Source organism: Scleropages formosus, chromosome 6 (genome assembly GCF_900964775.1).
Source record: "Scleropages formosus chromosome 6, fSclFor1.1, whole genome shotgun sequence".
Classification (NCBI taxonomy): Eukaryota; Metazoa; Chordata; class Actinopteri; order Osteoglossiformes; family Osteoglossidae; genus Scleropages; species Scleropages formosus.
In genome coordinates, this window is record NC_041811.1 from 10,731,685 (window position 1) to 10,753,291 (window position 21,607).

At 41.0% G+C, this 21,607-nt stretch overlaps 1 protein-coding gene across 2 annotated transcripts in view; it reads right to left on the reverse strand.

Moving 5' to 3' along the window:
• astn2 (astrotactin 2) overlaps positions 1-21,607 on the reverse strand; it is a 327,163-nt gene that overhangs the window by 120,394 nt on the left and 185,162 nt on the right. For both annotated transcript variants that reach the window (XR_003797747.1, XM_029252720.1), the window contains exon 11: positions 1,162-1,312. Coding sequence is in view for 1 of the 2 variants with exons in the window: in XM_029252720.1 (XP_029108553.1) it covers positions 1,162-1,312 (151 nt within the window). In the remaining variant the exon portion in view is untranslated. The remainder of the gene's footprint in view (positions 1-1,161; positions 1,313-21,607) is intronic.

Consider the following 21,607-nt stretch of genomic DNA (forward strand, 5'->3'; position numbering starts at 1 on the left):
GAGCTATTGTTTCCACTAATGCACAGTCAGGTTGCTATCAGATTTTTAATTTGAATTCCATCTGAGGTGTAATTGTCCTTTATTTTATCATTACTATGTCCAGCTACTAAGATTGTCCATGACTTTTTTCATTTCCTCATTTAACATTCAATGAGTTAAATGCTGGATTATTCAATTAGATGTTGAACAATTGGATACATTTTCTAAACTAATTTTGCAGTCACTGAAATAGATCTGCAAAGGACAGAATAAATTGATTCACTTACATTACTACATTTTTTAACCCCACCTTGTCCAAAACACATACACATTGTCTGAAACCGCATGTCCTGAGCAGGATTGCGGTGAACCAGAGCCTAACCCAACAATACAGGGTGCAGGGGGACGGGACACCCTCGGGATGGGACACTAGTCCATTGCAAGGCACCCCAAGCAGGATTCAAACCCCAGACCCGCCAGAGAGTGGGACCCGGCCAAACCCACTGCACCACCGTGCCCCTTTTTGTTCAAAACATCTGTCACGTAATAATTTGTGCCCATGCCCTGTGGTCGTGGGTCCAAACAGCAGAAGCATAACGATGTGTAGAAGCAAGCGTGAGAATAATGTGTGTCAAAACCTGAGTATCCCACTTTGCTTTCTAGATTCTTTATGGTTTTGTCCCTTTCGAAAAGTAAGTAATGCATTTTGAAAAATTAACTAATTAATAAATAAAAGCAAATGCTGGCCAGCCAACCAATCATCCATAGTGCTTGCTTCCGACAGCCAGGATCAGAGGTGCGGAATAAAGCCCATCTGAATAGATCTGTCAAGGACATTACCAAAGAAGGAGTGGAAAACACCTCCATATCTACAGTGCTATGGTGTATAACCACATATTTTCTAAAGAGCCTTAGATACAATGACACTCGTAATTGTTGGATGACACTTGAGGTGTGATTATGTCACTATGAGAAAGATGACTGTTATGACTCTTCATGCATTTAGTGTAATTTAAAGTGCTCAACCCACATGAATCATACCACAAATTAAAAAAGCTGAGTGCTCTCAGAAGAACCAGTTGCCTTTGAGGTTCTGAAACTGATGGCTAGTAATTTTTAGTTTTACGACCTGAAAGGTGGTGCTGTGTGAAGGTCCAAGATGGAAGGGCTTAATCATCATACCATGCAGCCCGTGGAGTCCACCCTGCGGTCTGACACACACTTGAAGTTCTTCCTGCAGCCACCGTTGTCCTTGGAGCAGTCGCGGACCGGGCCAAAGGAGGACAGCACGTCATCAATCGTCTCAAAGTAGGTGGACATAATTGCTTCCTGCCTGCGATGACAAAAGTTAGTGAGAGAAAATTAAAATTATTGTAATGAGTGAGCATTCTTAGTGTATCATTTCTGGGTAAGTACTCTCCACATGGGTACCTGGGCAGGAGCAGGGATCTAAAACCAAATCATTCTATTGTAGGTCAACAGCCACTAACCACTATGCTATCTGCTGTTGAAATTATATTTATTCAAATAAATGCTTTGAAAGTGTTCCCTGTCATATCTGTGTTCACATCAACAAATTGTAAGTACCCTCCTCAGTCCAGTTTTCACAGTCTTCTGAAAAAAAATATTTACAATAATTTAAATCAAAATGCATTGATTAAATGGTAGTGTAGTGGTTAGAGAAACTGCCTTTGGAGCCAATGGTTGCAGGTTTGAGCCTCACTTCCATCTGTAGTACCCTTGAGCAAGGTTCTTACCCTGAATTGCTCCAGTAAAATTACCCAGCTTTATAAATGGGTAAATAATTGTAACCTTAACATTATAAGTCACTTTGGGAAAAAAAGTGTTAGCTAAATGAATAAATGTAAATTACAGAATTTGCTGGGCAAAGTCCTGACCCAAGTCTGATTGAGATGCTGGAAAACCTGTGAATGCTGCTGAGATGAAGCAATTCTGCATGGAGGAGTGTGCCAAAATTCATCTACAGCAAGGTGAGACCCTCGTAACAGCTACGGGAAGCATTTAGTTACGGTCGTTGCAACTAAAGGTGTAACAACCAAACTACAACTGCCCATTTCATTCTCTTCCACACCAGGCAAATAGCAAAATAAATAACTAACTAAATAAATAAATAATACTATCCATGAAACCCTGAACAAGAAAAAAAAAAAATCTCTCCCCAACCATTCTGTTAAATCACAACCCAAACTTCTGTCTTGATGATGTTATGGTACATAGACTAACTATTCTTATATATTTTGCATAGAAATGTATTTTAAAATATTATAAAGTCTTGCATGATCATACCTGTGAAAAATTGTTACCTTTTGACCCTGAGCCCTAACTCTATGAATGTGGACATATTTGTATTTTCTTGGTGTACTGTCATTTACACATTTGTGACCCTGTGCTGTTCATAACACCAATAACCTAGTGTAGTTTTTTCCTCCATTTATCTATCACCAACAAAAATTTCTGTGTCAAAAAGCTGCAGAAATAAAGAGAACTAGAAAGAGGTCAAATATGTTTTCACAGCACTGTATTCCTATGCTGCTATTTTGCTGAAGAAAACTGTTATTTCCTTGCAGAGCAACTTCAGAAGTAATCAAAACGTATTCTCAAGTTAAATTTGTACAACAGGTACACCAAAGCAAGGTGCTAACTCCTACAAGTATCATTCAGGCATCCTTGTCCTTACATGTGACCTCTTCTGAAACCTCCTCTCGATGTTACTGTTTCAACATGCGTAGATGCTTTCAGTCATATTTTCATGAAGGAGTGCAAGGGCATAATAGGAATAGCAATCCGTTGAGTAAACCGTACATCTGTGCTCTGGATTATGTATAATTAAGTTTGTGCTTCATTTCATGACAACAAGAGAAAGAAAAGAAAAAAAGAATTGGAGATGAAATGAAAAAGAGAACGGCAGAGAGAGAAATTAAGACATGGAAGGCATACTTTGTTTAAATGAAAACCAACTGCTGGGAACAGGCATCATTGTTCCACCCAGACTTGAGCATTCTCACTGGATGCTTATGTCTACATGATCTTCCAGTTTCTGACATCATGGAATGGTGGTGAGGCCCAGCAGCAAGGGCAAACAGGAGAGGGTTGCCATACGGAGCAAGAGAGCGGATGAGGAGTGTGTGGGGCATCTGGCACAGCTGCTGTCCTTGCTCAGCTGGGAGGGGTGGAGCAGGTGGGAGAGTTGCTGGATGTGTGTGTGTGCGCGTGTGTGTGTGTGTGTGTGTGTGTGTGTGTGTGTGTGTGTGTGTGTGTGTGTGTGTGTGTGTGTGTGTGTGCTGGTGTGTTTGTCTGTGTGTTTATCTGTGTGTATTGCCAGCATGACTCCTGCTCCAGTCTATGAAAGGAAGTCTGATGTGATTGAACATGATCTCCTGTGATGGGGAAGCTGGCACTCTGTGCCCGGCTCCCTGCCACAGACTGAGGTTGTTCTCCATAAGTGTCTTCATACAGGTAACTGGCCACTTCGTAGGAAATTAACAAGGCATTAAATCTGTAATGGCACGTAATTAAGCTGCCCGCTGGGCCGTGCCAAATTCGCTGTGAGAGGGGTATCTATGTGGACCCTGTGGTTCAAGGGCAAACCTGACAATCCTTTAATCACCCACACAATGCTTTATTTCAATATGAAGAACTGTGGGTATGTCTGAGCCTCATATTGCATGTTACATACAAACAGTAATAAATAAATAAAAAGATATAAAATCAATAAAACTCTAATGAGCTGAATATTTCCAGACAAGGGGAAGCTACCAATTGGTTGAGTTCCAGGCTCGGAGCAGGTGATGATTTTGTTTGCCAGAATGATAAGAACTCAAACTGAAAGCAAAAAAAAAAGGGGAAATGATCCAACCCAATAAACTGACAGTAATTATGCCACTTTTATTAGCCAAAACGGCTAAAAGTCCCTGCGTCCCTTGCTGCACATCTTAATTTTTCATCATAATGCTTCATTCAGGTGAGTTGTTTGAAAAAAGGTCAAAAAAAGTGCAAAACACTGCCCTGGAACTTCATTTATGAGACATAATCAGTCTATCTGAGGGAACCTCAGCCCTCCCCAATAAAAAGCTAATCACTTAATATCTATAATCTTAAGGAGGCAGCAGATCACTGAAGCTCAGCCAAGAAAGAAAAGGGAAATGTGAGATAATCTAAGAGTAAACACTTCCTCAGGAAAAAAAAAAAAAAAAAAAAAAAAAAAGTGTCTTTTTTCTCTTAAAGCCCATCTGACTGTAGGGCTTCTCTCGCAAAACACCCTACATCCTTTAGTCAATTCATCTAATCCTGCTTGGCTGTCCACAGGGTGCATGCATTTGGCAGCTGGGATTTTTCTTTGCATTTTGTAGGAAATACTCACAAATGGTATTAGTACACACAAATGCGGGTGCACAGGCACACACAGCATGAAAAAGGGGCAGCAGGTGGTGCAATAGTTAAAGCTGTGACCTTGCCAATCAAAGCACTGGGGTTCAAATCGTACTCCATCTGTTGTGTCCTTGATCAAGGTACTTACACTGAATTGATCACTCAGTTCTATAAGTTGGTGCATTACTTGAAGTAGCTTACTATACAAACCTAACATCTTAAATTACTTTGTAGCCAAAAAAAAAATCTAAGAAATGTTACAGGGCTTTAAAGCTAAACTTAATAGACACAAGTATGAACCACCTTGAACCAAAGTAACGAAATAAAAACAATAAAATACAGAATTTAAATGCATCTGACTGATATACAATACATATACATACAATATATACTATATATGTCAATATTTACACATTTTTTTACACATCAGTGAGAAGTGCAACTGATGGTAATATGCAATAAATAACAAAGCCCTAACATAATCTTTAAAAATAATTAAAAAAAAGAAAAAAACCTGACCAACCTTTGAAAAGAAACTAAACTTGCTGTATGTTTTGGATAATTTTCAAAATATCCAGAAGAGTATGTTATTTTATGCCACGATGTGAACTATTGTTCATGATACACTACACACGTGGGACGATCTGTCTCAGAAATGTACTTACGGGGTTAATAAACATGTACACAAGCGTTGTCTCTCTGCTGCAAACCGCACTCTGTTTACCGGCTTGGAAAGGGACAAGACGGACCATTTCGCACGTGACCCCCGGCAAACAGTGCAGCGCTGAGACAGATGAGTCGCTGCCAAGTGCAGCTCGCCTCAAGAGGGGCTTGACGGCACCGTTTTTTCTTTAGAAAGAATGAACACAGCAGGTTGTTGATAGCTCCCCCAGGGGCAGGGGCAGTGACAGATCTTTGAGGGTGTGGCCACAGGGGATGAGGGTGGAGCCAAAGGTCAAGATGATGGCCCTTGGACTGATCCACTGGCCGAGCTTTGCTCACCTTTCCTGTGACAGGAGACAGAGCTGACAAAAAGACAACGGCGAAGCCCAGAGGAAACGGCTTCCTTAATCAACGCCGTACCAGCCTGACAGCTATTTTTCCCTGCGCGAAAAGCAACCTTTCTGTTGCCATAGTGAAAAAGATGCATCATCCCGTCAAAAAATAAATATCCCTCTGTATACAAGCCAAACGTAACACAGCGCTTATCGAGATCACTTCGCTGGGGAAACAAATTCCATGCCGTTGATGCAACGATAATTTATTAAGTGAGAAAGTAGCGGGGGAGAGCAATCCGGAGCCAGGCTCGCAGCAGGTCTTGTTCGGGGCTAATTGGAGAGCCCGCCTCGAGTGGCCTCGCCTGTCACAGCCCGCCACGAGGGACTCGGGCCATCGACGCTCTCCATCCATTAACTTTTATGGCTAATAAAATGCGGAGAATTGCCTCCTGGAACCATCACAGCCACACTTTATGAGTTAGATAGAGAGGGAAAAGAAATAAAACAGCAACACAATTTTAAGGAAAAGCTTGCACCTTCGTTCAAGTGAGGTGTTGCTCGTATTAAAGGAGTGCATTAACAGGGTGACATTTACGTGCATTTGTGAAGTGTACAGCAGGGGCACCCGGGGGAGGGGGGTCGGACAAAAGCGAAACAACGCTTCTGGAATGACAATGTGTTGAAGAGTCAGATTTTTTCAGGTCGGAAGAACATTTGTCTTGAGAGCAGGGGCTTGATAAAAAGATTAAGGTGGTGATGCTGAAGCTCTTCTCTGTCACCTCTGAGTGCCCCTCACGCTCATATAAACCACTCCATTCTACACAAGAAGAAGGGAGAAAGCGAAAAAACAAAAATCGAAAAACGCTGTTACAATTCACTCCTTGCTCAGGGGAGCTGCCGTAATAGCGGTTGTTGCCACAGTAACCAAAGACTTTACTCAGAGTAATCATGGACCATTCTCCCGTTTGCTTTCCTTCTCAAAGCCCATGTTTCAATGGTCCCTCAACGTGCTGTAATTTGTCAAATGCAGCCCAGCATGAGTTTGATGGTGGAGGAGGGTGGCAAAAAAGCAAAACACAATTTTAGGCCATGGTATCGTACTGCAACAAAGTTGCAAAAAAGGTTATTTTCCCGGAGAAACATGATAAACCACACAAACTTGAATTATCTGACTGCATTACTCTGCAATTATTCTTTTCAAAGCATAATTAAATAATAAAACTGGGAGAATGAGCAGGCATCTGTAAATGCAGGTGTATGATTTTCGCAACTGTGCAGTACTGTACTGGAAAAACTGTTGCAGTAACTGATGTCAGATGTGGCAGGACCTTCCTGGTGATATTCTGTGTTATGAGAGATTGAAACGCAACACATTTCCAACACATACTCCTGGTTAAAAAACTTATGATTGTATATGCTACTGAACTCCTGTCTTCAGATTTGAAGGATCCAAGTTTAAATGCTTGCTTTTTCATACACAAGGCACTCTTCAGATTTCTTTCAGTGTTATGAACACAAAACAGGTCTAAACATCCATTTCTTTTTCACCCTAGGGCAGGGGATAGAAGAGCGCCTGCTCTTGATGAATGGGTGTGCACATGCCATAAGGGCCCAAGAAAACAAAATTTTCAAGCACCCGGTCTCAATGGCAAGCATATCTGTGAGCTTCATAACGACATGGGGCTTCGCCAAGGTCTGCTTATTCCATCAGGAGTTAATGTGGTGTTCGGAGGTCTCGTCTGCACCCTATGATGCTCTGCTTCTTGCCTGGGGGGGTGTTTTTCCAGGAGGATGATGCTGTGAAGATGCTCCCAGTCCAAACGGTGCCTTTTCTCACTGGGTGATTTGAGAAGCATAAGAATGTCACCGATCTTCCATGGTGCTCTGGGTTCACTGGGGATCAATCCTGTGTCACTGCTGGGGCTTTTCCCAGCAAGCGCGTGCAGTGTAACTGCACTGTCTGTCTTCACCAGTCTGATATGGATAGAACCCATTTCTCCTGAAAGAAAATATCCAGCCTCTTGCAGATCTGCTTTGGTCATCTGCTGACTTCGCACTGATTCACATCCCCTTTCTCTTGGTTACAAATGCTTGCCATAAACCTCCCTAGTGCCAGCTTCCTTTTCAACATCCACAACCTGTTTGATAGCATGTCGAGTGTATCGAGACAGTAGGAACCAGTAGTTAGAGTGCATCTGCCATATATTGCATATTTTATAAGGATATCTGGTTCTAACGATAATCCATTAGTGGAAATCTAACTCTAAAGCTACGCTACACTCAAAAAAAACCCACAGTTATCTCAGAAGGACTCAAACATACTTATCTTCCTGATCTTTGTCATGGAAGACGGTTTTGATGTTCGGAGCTGAATTATGCTGACGGTAATACTCCGGCATTGAAAGCTCAGCTGCCTTTCGCCAAGGAGTCGCCGTATCGCTTGTGGCAGGAGGCTACTTAACATATGGTTTAAGGATGATGGAGGATGAAAGGGGAGGACTCTGACCATCTGTGGGATCCAGATAGACTTGACTGACTTTGCAAGAATAGTCGGTTGCAGGATCAAACTTCAGAAAAGAAACACCTTTGTATTTTGGCCTGACCAGTATAACAAACAACAGTTGGATAGGGTAGGGGTATTAGGCAAGACACTAAACAGCCATTTTCCATGGCACACATGTCTGTACCAGACATTTCCTCACTCTAATCTTCAGCAACATAACAGGATGACAAGAAGTTGTTCTCCCAGAAATCTGAGGGTGGAAGAGGATGGAGGGGGGGGTTGATGAAAAACACTGCTATGTATCAAGGCTGGCATCAAGCCGCGAACATAAGGTTTAAAGAACTGTCTGGAGATAAACACATTCTCATTAGAGGCTGTTTCTATTTTCTCGACAGAAAAGCATCTCAAAGGAGTGCTGAGACAGTGCTTTGGACATCTTAATCACGTTTCGGGGATAGAGAAGGCAGCGATGTACAGGTACCATAACGCTGAGTATTGTTACCCGTAGCCCCCATGTAAACCGACATGAGTGAGATGTGTGATTGTTTAGATCTTCATGCACTTAATATCATTATTTGTTTGCTAAATGTCAGTGTTTAATTTTCTGGTATAATATTGCCCTTTTTGAAGTGAGGGGGCGTGGTGGTGCAGTGGGTTGGACAAGGTCCTGCTCTCTGGTGGGTCTGGGGTTCAAGTCCCACTGGGGGTGCCTTGCGGCGGACTGGCGTCCTGTCCTGGGTGTGTCCGCTCCCCCTCTGGCCTTACGCCCTGTATTGCCAGGTAGGCTCCGGTTCCCCGCGATCCCGTATGGGACAAGCGGTTCAGAAAATGTGTGTGTGTGTGTGTGTGTGTGTGTGTGTGTGTGTGTGTATATATTGCCCTTTTGATATTTATATGACAGGATTAATCTTGTGAACCAATGATGAATGAGATCTGCTGTGATTTCAGTTACTTAGCCTTAAACAAGCTACCCATCTTCAACACTACTTTGAAAAACAATTTATGAACTGTCAAGTTTTTAGAGGTAAAAATTATAAAATATATATATACACTGGTGTTCAAAACTTTGGAATCACGCAGAAATTTTCAAGTTTTTAAAATATCCTTCCATCCCCTGTGGCCAGAACTTGATTGGTACGAATTACATCGTGCAGCAAGATAACAATCCAAAACAAACTTGTAAGTTATACAAAACCTACTGGCTACTTTATTAGGTACACCTGTTCAACTGCTCGTTAATGCAAATATCTAATCAGCCAAACACATGGTAGAATCTCAGTGCATTTAGGCATGTAGACATGGTCAAGACGACCTGCTGACGTTCAGACTGAGCATCAGAATGGGAAGAAAGGTGATTTAAATGACTTTGAACGTGGCATGGTTGTTGGTGCCAGGTGGCCTGGTCTGAGTATTTCAGAAACTGCTGATCTACTGGGATTTCCACACACAGCCATCTCTAGGGTTTACAGAGAATGGTCAGAAAAAGAGAAAATATCCAGTGAGCGGCAGTTCTGTGGGCAAAATGTCTTGTTAATGCTAGAGGTCAGAAGAGAATGGCCGGACTGGTTCGAGCTGATAAAAAGGCAACAGTAATTCAAATAACCACTCGTTACAACTGAGGTATACAGAAGAGCATGTCTGAATGCACAACACATCGAACCTTGAAGCAGGTGGGCTAAAGCAGCAGAAGACCACAGAGGGTGCCACTCTTGTCAGCTAAGAACAGGAAACTGAGGCTACAATTCGAGCAGGCTCACCAAAACTGGACAATAGAAATTGGAAAAATGTTGCCTGGTCTGATATTTCTGCTGTGTCATTCAGATGATAGGGTCAGAATTTGGAGTAAACAACATGAAAGAATGGATCCCTCCTGTCTTGTATCAACGGTTCAGGCTGGTGGTGGTAGTGTAATGCTGTGGGGAAAATTTTCTTGGCACACTTTGGGCCCCTTAGTACCAACTGACCATCGTTTAAATGCCACAACCTACCTGAGTATTGTTGCTGACCATATCCATCCCTTTATGACCACAGTGTATCCATTTTTTTATGGCTACTTCCAGCAGGATAACGCACCATATCACAAAGCTCAAATCATCTCAAACTGGATTCTTGAACATGACAATGAGTCCACTATACTCAAATCGCCTCCACAGTCACCAGATCTCAATCCAATAAAGCACCTTTGGGATGTGGTGGAACGGGAGATTTGCATCATGGATGTGCAGCCGACAAATCTGCAGCAACTGTGTTATGCTATCATGTCAATACGGACCAAAATCTCTGAGGAATGTTTCCAGCACCTTGTTGAATCTATGCCATGAAGAATTAACGCAGTTCTGAAGGCAAAGGGGGTCCAATCCGGTACTAGCAAGGTGTACCTAATAAAGTGGCCGGTGAGTGTATTTGGAAACTGGAAGTGGGAGTACTGTCCTTGAAGGACAGGCTAGCACAATCACCAGATCTCAACCTTATTGAGCTCTTGTGGGAAGAGTTTCACCATAAGATCAGAGAAAATGCCCTACAAGCCAATCACAGCTCTGGGAAGAGCTACAGTGTAACATCCAGAAGTGAAATGGACACGGATGAATTTTACTGTAACATGTGGACATAGACATAAAGAACAACAACCTCAATAGTAGAGTGTACATAAAAGTGCACAGTGTAAATTAAGAAATTAAGTGCACGGGAGACAATAAATACAGAACGAGACATAGAGTGTTCTGAGAGGAAGTGAAATAAGTTTACATGCATGAGACTAATACACTGAGATGAGACATGAATTGAGGTGGACTACAACATCTGGACAGAATCACGAAGCACAGGAGCACTGGACTGGGACAGGAGAAACTGGAAGAGAACTTTGGAAACAGGTCAGTGAAAACTTATCGCCAGGGACATCGCAAGAGACTAGTGAAGTGCTGATGAAGAATCTGCAAACCACCTATGTGACTTGGAAGCATGTCGCCAGATCAGTTGGGGGCCAATGTGCTGTTATTTTGGGTGAACATCGGGACTTATACCCCTGGGATTGTGACATACAGAAGGCATGGCTTGAAATTTCCACTGAATATCTGCAGAAACTGATAGCTAGAATGTCTGCAAAGCTGTAATTCTTGCAAATTCAGGATTCTTTGATGCATGTAAAGTTTGATGCACAGAACAGTTATATTAAGTAAAAATAATATCATGACATTGTTGATGTGTTGACTATAATTTCTGATCAATTCAATGCTACCTCGGTGAAAAACATACAAATCAATTTGTATCATATACATGAAAATTCCTGGGTGATTTCAAACTTTTGAACGTTATTATATATACATTCACATTAATTAACTAAAATAATAGTTAAATAGTATAGTAATAGTATATTAACTTTGATAAGATAATGTTTTTCTAAATAATCACATTCACTATCACTGTGAGCAAAAATGTAAAGGACTTATCTTTACCGTAACAGATAATTTCTGTATCTGGTTTGGTTTAAAGTTCATGAGACTGACCAAACAGGATACTTATACAAGTGTTGGATCAAGGTTATGTAGACAATAAATTCCTCAGAGCTGAATTGGCAACTTGCTGGTCACATGTTCAGTTGCTAATCATTGCATTACCTGTTGCATCCTGGGAGAAGAAGCATATGCAGCCTGTCACAGACTGAGCTGTGACAGGCAAGTTGGTTCCAAGGAATCAGCAAGATGCCGGCGAAGTACCATCAATGTAACGCTGAACCTTGTTGCTGTTGCCTGTCACATGCATTTTATCTTGTATTGTTAAATTGTTTGTTCTGGTTTCGTATTCCATTTAACACTGTTTGTTTGAACTAGATTGGGTGCCGGGAAAGGCCTACCGGTATCTGTCTGGTTGTCATTAACTAATATTTCTTTTATAAAGATATGGCAGGTATATGTACTGTTGTGGAGAGTGAATGTATTTATTGTTTTTAGAAGAACATTTCTGTAGACTTTTTCCTTACCATGTAGCTGTCTGGTGTTCTGTTGTGTTTGGTGCCTTGTGTTGTAAACCTGATGGAGTCAACTATTTGGGGTATATCTAGGGGGGAGTCCTTGGGCACAACCAACTAGGCAGGGGTGTTTTACTGTGTAGTGTGAAATGTTTTTATAAGATGTATGTAGGGATTTTTATAGTAAAAAATGTTTAGTATTGTTTGTATGTTTTAGTATTTATTTTAGATGTAATTTTTGGGGGAAATGTATTTTGAAATAAATTGAGGCTGTTATGGTATAATCAGAGGGCGGAGCTATTGCTATATAGGTTTGTATTAGCGCACTAGTGAGGGAGATTGATACAAACTTATGTAGTTACTCTCATGCAGTGAATAGGAGAGTTATGCATTAATGTTGATATAAGGGGCTAAGCCCATGGCTCATAGGCCTCATGTTCTTTATAACTTTATGTTTGTTTTGTACTTGGTTGAGGGTTTATGTGTTTTGAAGAATACTTTTTAGTAAAGGGAAATAAACCTTTTGGTCCACTATTTCAATTCTCCACTGCTGCTTCCATCCGTCATCCATACCTTCACACAGCCCACCTGAAGGCAACATGGAGTGCATCTGCTTAAAAACAGGAAATTTAAACCTCTGCAAATGGTCCTCTGAACAAGCTGGATGTGGAGGATCACCATGGAAACCCCTTTGATGCATAACCTCCACAATGTTCACCAGGTCTCCTACAGTCTAGCGGTACTGGCAGAGTCATTGGCGGAAAGGAAGCACTAAGAGTACCATCAAGGAACCTCTTTCCTCACTAAACAGTCCTGACGGATGTTACGTCAAGACTGAACACTCACAAACATACATGTAGTCACACACTGGTAAGCATTTCCACATACCATGAATGTATAGAGAATGCACGGGGAAGGAAAACGCTGACTGTTATTAACCCCAGGAGGAGAGCTGAAAAATGACACGTGGATAATGATGATTTTGTGAAGTGTGTAAAACTAAACACTTGACACTCTTCTTGGTGAATGACCATGACCATATATTTATTCCTTGTGCCCGCAGCACACAACATTGTACTCAACAATTAAAACTGTTTCAGAAGTGTTTGGATTGGAAAAGCACAACAGCTCTCCTGAAACCTCCAGATGATGCCTGCAAGCACAGAGGGGCAGCTATCTTCACCTCACCAAAGACTGCAGTTGAGCCAGGAGCTTTTACATATTTCTTTATTATTTTTGAAAAATACATGTATCTATTACTTTCCTTTTAACTAATCTCAGTATGTGAACCTTTACGGGAGTCAAGAGCTATCAGCCTTCCCTTTTTAGGGGTCCCTCTTGTAAGAAACAAAGCCTTGCCAAAAAGTATCAGGCCGGCAGCATCAGACATCACCACGGAGACAATAGAAATACAGGGGAGGGAAGGAGGCAAAACAATTAACGATAATTAATTCTAGCAGGGTGCAAGGCATCCTGGGAAGGGAAATACAGCTGTGTTCGCACTGGCTGCATAATGTGCTAATTGAGGCAAGTTTTCACACCCGCACTGCACGGGTGTGCATTATTATTATTATTGTTCTTGGGGCATGGTGGCATTGTGGGCTCAGCTGGCGCCCGCTGTGTGGCAGGTCTGGGGTTCGAACCCTGCTTGTGGTGCCTTGTGACGGACTGGCATCCCGTCCGAGGTGTGTCCCCTCCCCCTCCGGCCTTGCGCCCTCTGTTGCCGGGTAAGGCTCTGGCTTGCAGTGAGCCCGTTTGGGACAAGTTGATGTTGGTTGGGTATTTTACTGGAACAATTCAGATAAAACACATCACTCAAGGCTAAATCAGCAAGACCCTTCCAAGTACATGAACATGCAATCTTCAGGTTTCAAGCCTGTGCTTCTAACCATAATGCTAACAGCTTCCTTGACATCAGTTAGACTGAAACATTCTGTACTGTTTGAATGACACACACTTAGAAAAACAGGATAACAACAGCAATGAGATCCCAGAATGTACTGTTCCAGAGCTAGAGTCCAACTCAAGCAGTGCTTATAAATTTGAACAGAGGTGGTAGAATAGACAGCTGTAAAACTAGAATCTCAACACCCCACAAACCCTTCAAAAACAATGCATTATTGCAGATTCTTTTCGCAGGTAATGGTCCATACAGCACATAATGTGCGCAATTTAAAAGTGAGACTTTTAAAACACGTAACAAAAAGCATATCCCATCTTAATGTACCATTAATAGACTACAGTCTACATGAGTGCTCCGTTCCCACAATTCGCAACCATATGAGGAATCCGCATCCCTTCCATGCTTAATTAAACTGTCAGGGAATTCGCATCTTTCTGATTAAAAACACTTCTGCTTGGGCTGTAAATGGGATGGGGGCCCAGTAATTATTGTCACAGAGGATCAACACTAATGAGCTTGTCAGTTGTATTGCGGCGCAGGCAAAATATTAAAGGCGGGCCCTGATCAAATCCACAGCGCATTTGTCGGACCCTCACTGTCTTCGAAGGGGGGAACCCGGCCCAGAAGGGGCTGATGAATAATTAAGATGTTTATGAGCAGACTGGCCACTTTTGGTAACCATTTACTGGTATGCAAATGCGTGCATTTAATGATGCTTCGTGTTGGTTTAATTAAGCCCCTCTCCCTCTTCCACTACTGTAAACCAGACCCCCAGGGGCGAGTACACTGAACCGATCAACATCATTAATCGTTTTCTGAAGTTTCTTCCTAATTCTCCGCAATGTTCCATCCATCGGTTCCACCACACAGATGATAATTATCGAAAGCAATATGGACACATTACGCATCACAGTATGTCATGGATACATATGTTGACTCAAATAATTACAGATTTCTCTGTTATAATACAAGGCAGACCACAAAGACAGCAAAAACAACAAAAAAAAAAGGCAAAACGAGAGAGGTTTGAATCATTTTGGATGTAAAAGAATTTTGCATTATTATTATCATTATTCAAAAGTCTGTCCTTTGAACATGATTTACATATTCAAGGAGAATTTGAATTTAAGAAATAATGTTTTTTTTTTTTTTTCTTCAGTTGAATAGCATTTTAATTGCAGGTACATTTGAAAAGACACACACTCTCAGATCCAGATAAATTGACAACCGGCAGCTCTAAAGCGATGCTCATTGGAGACATGCTGACCACATTTTTGACCGATATAGAATGGCGAGGAAAAAGGGATTTATCTGCCGAGCTGATGCTTTTATCCATGCGAATCTGTCTACTGAATCGTAAAACAAGGAAGTAAGGTCAAAGAGGGAACAAAGTCGCTTTCTGTACGGACTTTCTGTACAGACTTTCAATACGGACGACTCGGTTGAACCTCTAGGTGCCCGTGTCCAGTGGACAGCTTCAGCTGGAGACGGCAGCAGGTAAAAGAAGTACATTCAGTTTTATCACTGCAAACCTTTCATGTTGCATCTACTTCATATTTTCAACTCAGTTTCATTTGATATTATACAAAAAAAAAAGCCTGTTATCCTAAGACTTCTGGTCCAGCTTTGAAATATGAGTTCCTGGCATGAACTCTCGCCAACCCAAGTTTAGTCCATTTTGAGCCTATCGGTCGGCTTGCTTAATCCTCCAGAACATCACCAGAACAGCTTCCGGCAGTTCATTGTCTTCATACATACAAACAGCTTGGACTCAGAAAGAGCTCGACCAAGGACATCCCCTCCTGGTGGTTCTCATTGTTCTAAGGGCCACCCAGGCCACTGATTTCAGCACACTCTTCAAATAGCTTCCCTCTGTCCCAGCAACTGTCCTTCCCAGTGGACACCATAGAGGACACGCTGTGGGTAGTTTGAACTTGTGCACCATCACACACTCACACAGCTTTGGTTCAGATAAACTCGGTTATGATGACAAAACTCTCCATGGAATAGCAAGGCAGACGCCGTGGCGGATTTGATCTTTCAATCCATGGTTTTCCCATTCAGAAGCATGAATGAAAATTGTTAAATCTCAGCTATTCAGAGCTCTCGGTACGATTCACTTTTTTGTCGATATGCCTCAGATTTAGCAGCTTAGCTGATGCTTTTGTCCAGAATGATATACACATTGTAGATTACAATAACATTTTTTTTTTTTTATCATTTTGCCTGAAGTTTGTTTTTACTAAAACGAAAGTCTCAGTAAGGGTACAACAGGCCTGGGCCCACTAGGACTAAAACAAACAACCTTCTGGAGCAAACCCTGACTGTGCAGCAAGTTCAGTGCACATCAATTTGCACTTAATTAATTGGAAAGTAATGTTTTTTTTCTTGCAAAGATTTAAAAAAAAAAAAAAAAAAAAAAGTAAATGCCTGAAGATGAAATTTCAGTGACCTTTCAAAGTTCGCATAGTTAAAAATGCAAAGCAGACACTTTTTTTTCTTTTTTTTTTTGCTTTTCTAAACACAGTCCAGGCCAGATTTATTTTAATCTGCTGATACACACCGTTTTCAGACCTAGTTTCTGAAGAAACAGATGGCTTGTGTTCTCAATGTCAGCACTGCACTATCAATTACTTAGCGATGAAATGATGCCCTCCGAATGTGCCGCTATTGCTACTGTGTTACCGGTCACCTCCGTCAGTTGATAAACCGTGCTCTGTAATACCAGGGCACGAGAAGTAATGGCTTGTGTTGTGACCCTTACTGAACATACCTATTGCTGAGCTAGGGTTTTCTTTCCTTCTAGAAAACCATGGGTATATCAGGAACATCAGAAACACTGGAAGATTACTAAAGGGCCACTGCCAACTTTCTCTCCCCTAGAAGCAGTTACTCAGTTTCTCAGGACACATATCTAATGTGCCTTACATTTATTCATTTATTCATTATTGATAACTGCTAGTTTAAGTGCAGGGTCACAGCGGACCAGAGTCTATAACTGAAACACAGTGCAGGAGGTTGGGTATACCTTGGATGGGGAACACACAAGGTGACTTCCAATACATATGGTTTTTTTTAAGTTTAATCTTGGAGTGTAAAAAGTGCTGGGAGAAAGTGAAACAATCAATTTAATGACCACTCTCTCCCACACACACATCAACACACAAATGTGAAGAATGTTCGGGCTGATCTTACTGATCCCAAGGCGTATTTGATCCACAGGCAGGAGATAGGAGAACTTCTCAATCTTTCTCAAAGTCTGCCAGTGACAAATCTCTCAGCAGACCACAGTAAAGGAAACAATTTATTTCCAGACTTAAATTAGGTATCAGTCTTTTCCCCCCATTTCTCAGTGGCAATATCCCGTTTGTTTCCTTGTGCACTGGTAATGAGAATATGTTTTGAAAACTAATATATAATGTCATATGGGACTTATTGTACATTGGGATGTGTGTAGGAGATGAAGTCTGTTTTGTGAGACTCTGCAGAACAACTATTGCCGAGCCAACGGCCCTTAGCGTACAAAGATATGATATGTGTAGCGCATGCGGCCACAGGAAATTCTTTTGAATCCTACGGCAATCTCTGAGATGCTATAAGGCAGTGTATGTGGCTATGCCAAACAAGAAGAAAGGAACAAAAGGCTGCACTAAGTGCTTTGTGGAGAATTCAATTCCATCGGAAGAGGGATTGAAAACAGGCTGAAAGGACTGTTTGCTCACTGGGGTCTTGTTTATTCTTCACCATGTTATTGCATGCTCTCAAGGTCCCGCCAGCCCCTTTTCTCTTCTCCACACATGAAACATCAGCTGGGGACATTTTCAAAAAGCACCAGAGCTTTGTTATCATTCAGTCCAACCACAGTTTCATTGTGATTTAAAAAAAAAAAAAAGCAAAACATTATACTTTGACTAATGGCCCAATGCTTCTCTCCATTTACATAGCAGCTGTTAAAAGAACATATCATGTTCATGTACATTTTCACCCTGACAAACAATATTAGCTCAAGCTATGTTTATTTCTTTATTTTTTTTTTTCCCAAATCTTGCCTTCTTTTGAAATCTTTGTCAGTTGTACACTGCAACACAAAGTGGATTATAATGGTCAACTGTGGATAAGGCATTGACTTTGAAAATGTAAAGGTATATGAGTCTGTTTTTCAGGTTGAAAAACTCATGACACCCCTGTTCTGTGTTTCCCTCAGTGAGTGCATCTAAAATATATTGCATCAGCAATTTTATCAGCCACAAACCAAATCAAACTTAATAGCGAAGTAATGAACCAGTTTGAACTGTATGCAAAGCAAATGGTGCGTAAAACAGGCTCTGTTTTATGTCACATTTATCACTGTACTCTACCATATCCAGCCCTCTGGACCGCCAGTCCATGGACTAAAGCTACGAAAGAACAAATTCCATTACATTTAAAAGCAAAATAATGTGTTAAATTTACCCAATTATTGATCACAAAGGCAAAAGGCAAAATTCCAAAGCGTATCACTGGTAAATGAAGTTCACTATGTTTACTTTTAAAAGCAAAATTTTGACCGGTAATGTACTGTATATGTGAACTTTTAATATGTGGTTTATTCAAGACAGTATTTCCTCCTTCAAAACACACAAAATTACAAAGAAAAAGCAAAAATAAATAAATAAATGAAAATACATAATAATCTTAATTGCTATTGCTGCCAATGGGTTTAATATTATGACTCATTTAGTGAATGTGGCTAGAGGCAATTTCTGTACAATATGACTATTTCTGCACTGACTTCAAATAGCATTCACCAGTGTCTACAATTCCAGCTCACATGGATCACTAAACATTAATTATTTTAGTCATCTTAGTAAAAGCTGCTTGGTCAAATATTGGATATAATGTACCAGGTTAAAGCTCAGTCAATCTGCCATTATACACCATAGCACAATAACATGGTGTAAAATAACAGAGTGATTGATTACTAATTCCTGTGCACTTGGTTTCTCTACAGTAAGTTTGCCAGGTTGTATTATAGTGGTAATGTGGCAATTTCTTATTCCACTACATCCACTACACCTCTTGTAAATGGAAGTGGGAGGACAGTGGGTGGATGAAAAATGGGCCAGCAACTGATGTGCCCAGCTGCTCTTCGTCTATGTCCATATATTCAATTATGGTGAATCTTAGGCACTCCCGTACACGAAAAAGAAAACCCTGCAGTAAAACTTCACACCCTGCCCACCTATTAAAAACTTCTGTTTCCAAGCCAATGGTTTTAATTTATCTAACTTATGATAACTTTACATTTATTTATTTAGTTGGCACTTCTCTTCAGAGTAAATCATCATGATATAACCATTCATGCAGTGGGATAATTTTATTTATCTTTAATTTTTTTTAATTAATTTTAAGTAATGATCCTGCCTGGGAGTGCAGTGGCACAGTGGTTTGGATCAGGTCCTGCTCTCCAGTGGGTCTGGGGTTCGAGTCCCACTTGGGGTGCCTTGTGACGGACTGGCGTCCCATCCTGAGTGTGTCCCCTCCCCCTACGGCCTTAAGGCCTTATGCCCTGTGTTGCCGGGTTAGGCTCCAGCTCCCCGTGACCCTGTATGGGACCGTGTGTGTGTCTGCTGTCTGTCTGTCTGTGTAATTATCCTGCTCATGACAATTAAAGTAAGAGGTGGAATTTGAACCTGTCACCTCTGAGTCCATCAGCAACAGAGTCAAGCAATATATCACCTGCTGTCCCTTTTCATCTTAGGATGTCATAACACTTCTAAAAAGTATGTGTGTACAGTAGGTGTTATGAAGGAAAATTAGTATAGGAGCAGAGAATTTATAAACATTCATTACAGTTAAGAAAACCAGGAACAAAACTAAGATGCAGTCTTACAAATCATACACAAACTGTTGGAGACTGATAGAATCTGTAAAGTGGGCCATCTTCAATGTCATTTCATTTTCATGGCCACTTCAGTGTCTTCATCTGAGCCTAAGCAGACACTGAAAGCTGGACACTGAAAAATCAGGAGAGGAAAAACAGAAATTCCTTTGAACTGTGGTCCTGGAGGAGACTTTTAAGGACACCATGGACAGCCTGGAGAACAGATGGATCTTGGATTAAATCAAACCAGAACTCATACTGGAAGCACAAATGACGAGACTCAGGTTATCATACTTTGGACACATCATAAGAAGATTGGATTCTCTTGAAAAGATGACAATGATTGGAAAAGTTGGAGGGAAAAGAAGAGGATGACCAGCAACCAGATGGATTAACTCAATCACAATGGCAATGCGCACACGGTCCCCTCCAGCCTAAGGACACAAGAAGAGGACAGATCATTCTGTAGGCACTCAACTTATATAACTGCCAGCAGTCAACATCAACTTGACTGAACTTTACAACAACAAACCTCTGCTGTCTACAAATTAACTTAAACAGGCATGCTCTAGGCAATGAAGGTCATGCCAACACTTAGAGTTTTCACATCGCAAAGACTGACGCGCACAACTGACTGGATCCAAGATGTATTGCCTTAACCAATCAGAGTGACCTGAGCCACAGCTCAGAAATGCCATCCCTTTCTTTTTAGAGCTTTGGTGCTAAGTACAATTCATAATTTCATTTAGCTGGCACTTTTCTCCATAGAAACTTACACAAAGAGGTAGTTTTTACTGGAGTAATCATGTTAAGTACCATGCTGAAGGGCATTTTAGCAGTAGGTGGGACACAAACCTACAAGCTTTAGATCCAAAGGTAGCAGCTTTAAACACCATGCTGCCAGCTACCCCCTGTACTCTCGGTAGATCTAATACCATCTGATATCATAGACAAAAGGCAGGAAATGCAAAGCTCTTGAAAGTTGAAGGTTCAAGTACACTGTGCCTCATTACCATGAATTATTATCCAGGAACTCACTCAAAATCCACCTTTTGTGACCTCTGCCTATTGTCACAAATGCTTTATCTATAGTGCTTTTTAGAGTACTGCTCTTGATTCTTCAAATAAGTCTTTATTCACACAGGAAATACACAGTGGGAGATGAGAAAAAAAAAAAAATCAAACAGCTAATAAGCTGGTGGGCTGAACACTGATTTAAAAATCATGATTATCATCACATCTGTCTAACTTTTACTAACTTACAGAAATGTATTTATCTGATAAGTTAAAAACACAAGAAAAACAATAAATCAGATTTATGCCCATAAATCAAAGAAAGGACTTATGGCAGAAAGCTTTATCACCCTTTTCCAGAGTTTGGATTTCTTCCATCACAAATACCAAAGAAAGAGGGCAAATATAAATGCACCTTTGTGACTAAACACTTTTTAATCGCTAAATCACTCATTCGAAATGTAAAGTGTTTACAATTTTACATTATAAATCAGCAGTTGTAAACTTTTACAGTACTAATATTAATACTAATATTAATACTAATACTGTAGACCTGTGTACTAAGCAGCCAGTAACAGTTACTGTGTCTACTGCTTTATGGGCGCACGTACTGTAACATATTATTACAAGCTGTGAATAACTGAATTGTGTGAAATAAGCAAAAACATCATTACCTTACATAGTCCTAAATAATCACCTGTAATGAGAAATGTATGTGGCAAATGACCTTCCATGTTTTCAGAGGTGACTCGACAAACAGGCGTGTTGAGAGAGACACCTTCCTGCGAAAGCCCATCATGAGAACATTTTGGACCACCCAACTGTCAGTGCTACCCAGTGACCCATCCATACAGCGCTACCTTCTCCCTCCCCATTACCCACGCTGTCCTCGAATAAAAAAAAAAAAAAGAAAATCTGCCGAGCACAGCATCATTCATAAAAAGTGCCTCCTGTGACTATATATAGTGGCGTGCTCTGAGCGGACTGTCGCTGA